Genomic DNA, 5,083 nt, shown 5'->3' on the forward strand with positions numbered 1-5,083 from the left:
CGAGTCTCCTGCCTCCGCCTCCCAAGTAGCTGGGACCACAGGCACCCGCCACAACGCCCGGCTATTTTTTGGTTGCAGTCGTCATTGTTGTTTGGCGGGTCCGGGCTGGGGATTCGAACCCGCCACCTTGGGTGTACATGGCTGGCGCCTTAGCCGGTTGAGCTATAGGCGCCGAGCCCGTAGGTGTGTTTTTAATGATAGTTTTGAAATGCTTAGCTTTAACAGTCTGCATTTAGACGCAACGCCTTAAAATAGCATAGACTGGCCCACAGTGAGGAGATGACTGCTTCACACTCATCTCTGACCTTCGGTCCCAAGGGAATCTATTGCCTTCACCGGCCAGGCCTGTTTCCACGCTAACTTTATCCGGTGGACCTATCCACGAAGCAAGTGCTATCTGGACAACAAAACTGATCAGCTTATCCACCTTCTAGCTAGCAAAGTTCTAACAACACTTCTGATATTTACTAGATAACAAGTCTATCATCTGAACAAAGAGCAAACACAAGCTCCTCCCAGGTATGGGGGAGGCTCCACCCCTGACAATACTACTATATGCTCTGCATCCAGTGGCAGCCCCATCTGTGAGACTCCAAAGGGACTTAAAGAAAAAGTCACAGGAGAATAAAACAAACTGAAAAGGAAAGTGACTCAAACTAGCCGACTAAAGGGCCTAGGCATGCAGGTACTTCCTTCAGGTTACCCAAAGTTGACATGCAATGGGTTGATCACCATAGCGTATGGAAGTATCTTGCTATTATATTTTGGCCAAAAAACAATCAAACTTCCTCAAAAGACTCCTCTAAATCCCAAATTACTATCTTTGGGGGTGGGGACAAGGATATGAGACTGAAGGTCATCTGGACAGATCAGCGTTGGAGTGAAATTTAAGAACTGCGTGGAGGTCTTGTTACCATAAAATATAAACATCCGACCTAGAAAGAAACAAAAACCGTTTATTTCATACTTCTGAAGAATTTAATTTACCCTGAATAATATCTTTTGGTGAAAAACCAAAGAGCCCCTGCAAGCCTAGCTAAATGCAAGTTAATTATTATAATCTATGATTGTTGTTAAAATGAAGAATCCATTTTTGTAGTTTTGCAAAGAACACCCCAAAGCTGGGAACAGGGCCTGCCCTCGGCACCTCCTCCTGCAGCTTCCTCCCCTACCTCCATGAGGTGGGTGTGGACACGGTATCCACAGAGAAGAGCCAACAGGCCAGAGGCTCAGCAACCTCTGGGCAGGCCCTCCATGCCCACAGCACACAACACCCCTGCCCGCTCTGCTGTCTCCACCCAGGGAGGCCTAGCTGGGCTGTGTCCACCACAGCCTGGCTCCAGGACAGCCATTCCACACCCTGGGCTGAGCCTCATGGCAGCCACACCACCAGTTCTATGTGAGTTCACCTTCAGGATATACCACCCACCAGGTTCATGATAAAAATCTTCACAAGATTCTTTCTGAACATTTTCATACCCTTTGAACATGGGAAGTAAAGTCAATTTCAAATGCTCTGTAAAGGAGAAGATTGTTACCATACCCCTCACAATTTAAAAAGAGAAATAACATGGCCCAGTTCAAAAAAACTGAATCACATTAGGAATAAAATAATATTCTGAGAACTACTCTGTTAGTCCACATAGCATTCCTAGAAGATCCCTAGAGGGAAAGTATACTGTTTCTCTTCTGTTTTCATACACTTGCTTATTTTTCACAGGTGAGAAAAGGGGATCAAGGAGGGCACTCTGGGGGGCAACAGGGGCCATGGCCAGAGGGGCCAGTGAGACAGCAGCCCCAAGGATTCAGGGAACATTTTTTTTTTTTTTTACTGAAAAGGTTTTCTTCCTTTCTTTTTTAAAATTGTGTGTAGCAAAATACACACAACCTAAAGTTTACCATTTTGACCTTTTTAAGCACACAGCTCAGCAGACCTAAGCACAATCACATTGTGCGACTATCACCACCTCCGTCTCTAGAACTTTCTCTTCTTCCCAAACTGAAGCTCTGTCCCTGCCTAACCCTAGTCCCCCTCCCCTCCAGCCCTGGGCACTGAAGACCTCACGGTGGAATCAGTGTGTCCCTCTATGCCTGGCTTCCTCCATTCACACAGCATCCTTGAGTTTCGCCCATGTGGTAGCAGGTGTCAGGATTTCTTGCCCCTTTTGTAAGAGAGACAGGGTCTTACTCTGTCACTCAGGCTGGTCTCAAACTCCCGGTCTCAGGCAATCCTCATGCCTCGGCCTCCCGAAGTGCTGGGATTTATAGGCATGAGCCACTGTGCCTGGCCAGAATGTCCTTCCTTTTTTTTTTTTTTTGTAAAGAGAGTCTCAGTTTATCGCTCTCAGTAGAGTGCTGTGGCATCACACAGCTCACAGCAACCTCCAACTCCTGGGCTTCGGCGATTCCCTTGCCTCAGCCTCCCAAGTAGCTGGGAATACAGGCGTCCACCATAGCGCCTGGCTATTTTTTTGTTGCAATTTGGCCAGGGCCAGGTTTGAACCCACCACCCTCAGTATACGGGGCCAGCGCCCTGCCCACTGAGCCACAGGTGCCACCTGTCCTTCCTTTTTAAGGCTGAATAATAATAGTCCACTGCAGGACCCAGCCATGCTCTACTGTCCACGTATCTGTCAGTGGACCTGGGCTGCCTCCATCCCTGGCTGCAATGAACATGGGCGTGCAGAGACCTAAGACCCGTTTTCAGTTCTTTTGTGGAGATACCCAGAAGTGGGACTGTGGATCTGATGGTGGTTCTATTTTTAATTTCCTGAGGAGATGCCACACTGTTCCCACTGCACCTGCTCCGTCATACACCCACAGAGAGCACAGCCTGACTTCCCCCCATCCTTGCCTCTGCCCTCATCTGTTTCATGATGCCATCGTAACAGGCATTAGGTGGTATTTCATATGGTTTTGATGTTGCATTTATCTAATGACTAATGACTTTGAGCATCTTTTCATGGGTTTGTTGACCATTTTGAAGAAGTATCTTTTTAAATCCTTTGCCCATTTTTTAACTGATTCATTTTCTTATTATTGACATGTATGAGTTCTTTATATATTCTAGATACTAATCCCTTGTAAGATCTACAAATATTTTTTTATAATTTCCCATAATTCCTGAGAGGAGTTTTTTTTGTTGTTTATTTTTTTGAGAACAGAGTCTCACTACGTTGTCCTTGGTAGACTGCTATGGCATCATAGCTCACAGTTTTTGTTATTGTTGTTTAGCAGGCCCAGGCCAGTTTTGAATCCACTACCCTCTGTGTATGTGGCTGGCGCCCTAACCACTAGTCTACGGGTGCCAAGCCCCTGAGAGAAGTTTTAATTAAGTAATTAAAATACATACCTAAATTCTGCCGAAATTCAGACTTAAGTCCAATTTGAAGCAGCTGGTTTTCAAACAACACACCATTATTTTTACAAACAAACCTAGGGAAAAGGGATAGTACAAGCATCACTCAAAACGGCCCACTGCAAATACCAGGGTTTGTTTTAGAAAAGCCTCTATGGGATGTGAAGAATGAAAAAGTAGAAAATTATCCCAAAGACCGTCATAGTGAGCAGCCACAAGCCACAGAGCATGAGCAGAGCCCAGTGAGGCAGGCAGCCTGGCAGAGGCTTGACACCCCACCCCACTCCCAGGTCCACTGCTTTTCCTAAGCAGGAAAAGGTTAATGGGCTCTCTCTGACTCACACAGGATGCAGGCATGACACACACACACGTTCTGGATGGGCCAGGTACCAGGCTCCCATCCAGACAGGGACCTCAGCATTAGACCCTGGCTCCCCCCAGCTGATGCACCCCATGCTTGGGCAAGCAGCCTGCCCCTACTGGGCACTGGGCAGCTCCCACTGCCCTTGGCCCATGCTCTTCAGTGCATAGTTCTGCTCTACACTGCACAGGGAGCCTTAGGAGCTTTGCTCACTATAAGGTAATCCATCTACCCCACACAAAATTAAGAAAAAGTAAAATATATTTGTTAGTTTTCTCTTACATTTATCTCAGACAAGCTTAAAGTTTTCTGGCCTCCTCCACCATGAACTACAACTGCACAGTGAACAGCTCCAGGGGAGAGGGGAAGGTAGGACAGGTGGCCTGCGCCCTCCCACATACGCTGTGGGTTCCCAGTGAGCACAAGGGAGACAGCACAGTGCAAAAATGGGATACTACTGACCAGGACAAGGGTGTGGCTTGGGGGGGCCTCAGGGGATCAGGCAGAGTGCAGAGAGCACAGCACTGGCCCCTGCCACACATAAGGAACAGAGGTTGCGGGCAGCAGCCCACACCTGGAAAGCAAATGGCCCGCTCACACTAATTCTGTTGTACTGAAGCTGCTGCCACTGGCCACCTCACAGGGCTCGGTGTTGCTGGCACACACAGTGGTCCACTGGCACCTTGAGGAAGTCCTCAGGAAGACGACAGGAAAAATGGCAACAGCATAGGGCTCGAGGGGCAGACCGGCCCTGTCCCACCCCATGCCCGGCTCCCCGTAAGACTAGCAAGACCAGTGCCCTCCTCCAGCCCCATAGGCTCTCCTCGGGTGAGTGGTGCACAGAGCAGACACCCACAACACATCTAAAGGATGTGCTGGCACATCTCCCCCAGTGGATGACTGCCCTGTAAAAGGAGAAGTGCTGGGCAGGGGAGCTGGCAGAAAAGGCCCACTCTCTCACTGCACCTGGGGCTGGGCTGCCGCACCACAGCCAGTGTGAACTCCACACCAGGGCTAGTTTACACATCTGGCCTTGACTAAGCCATTCTAGACTGAAATGTGTTCTGATCACCCGCTGCATGACCAGAGAAGCCCTTACAGTCAGTGACTTTGGTTGGTTGTTCTTTTGAGGCTCGTTTGAACTGCAGCTCAACCCCAAGGAATTCGAGGGGTGAATAAAAGCCACACAGAAGGCCCATGAGACGCAGCCTCCCCACACTGCTACTGCATCAGCTGTGTTTGGCTAGAAGCATCCACACCCCACCCTGAACAAGTGCGTGCCACTTGCACATCTGATGATCCCTGCAGCAGATCAAGACAAGGATCGCAGCTCGGCACCTGTGGCTCAAGCGGCTAAGGCACCA

At 48.8% G+C, this 5,083-nt stretch overlaps 1 protein-coding gene across 2 annotated transcripts in view; it reads right to left on the reverse strand.

Annotated features, from left to right (window-relative positions):
• The window catches only part of AP2A2 (adaptor related protein complex 2 alpha 2 subunit), a 106,293-nt gene that overhangs the window by 5,367 nt on the left and 95,843 nt on the right, over nt 1–5,083 (reverse strand). For both annotated transcript variants that reach the window (XM_012813330.2, XM_012813332.2), the window contains exons 16-17: nt 3,353–3,435; nt 846–935 (exon numbers count right to left, since the gene is read on the reverse strand). In XM_012813330.2, the coding sequence (XP_012668784.1) occupies nt 846–935; nt 3,353–3,435 (173 nt within the window). The remainder of the gene's footprint in view (nt 1–845; nt 936–3,352; nt 3,436–5,083) is intronic.

This window comes from Otolemur garnettii, unplaced genomic scaffold, assembly GCF_000181295.1.
Source record: "Otolemur garnettii isolate 467f Iridium unplaced genomic scaffold, OtoGar3 scaffold00260, whole genome shotgun sequence".
Classification (NCBI taxonomy): Eukaryota; Metazoa; Chordata; class Mammalia; order Primates; family Galagidae; genus Otolemur; species Otolemur garnettii.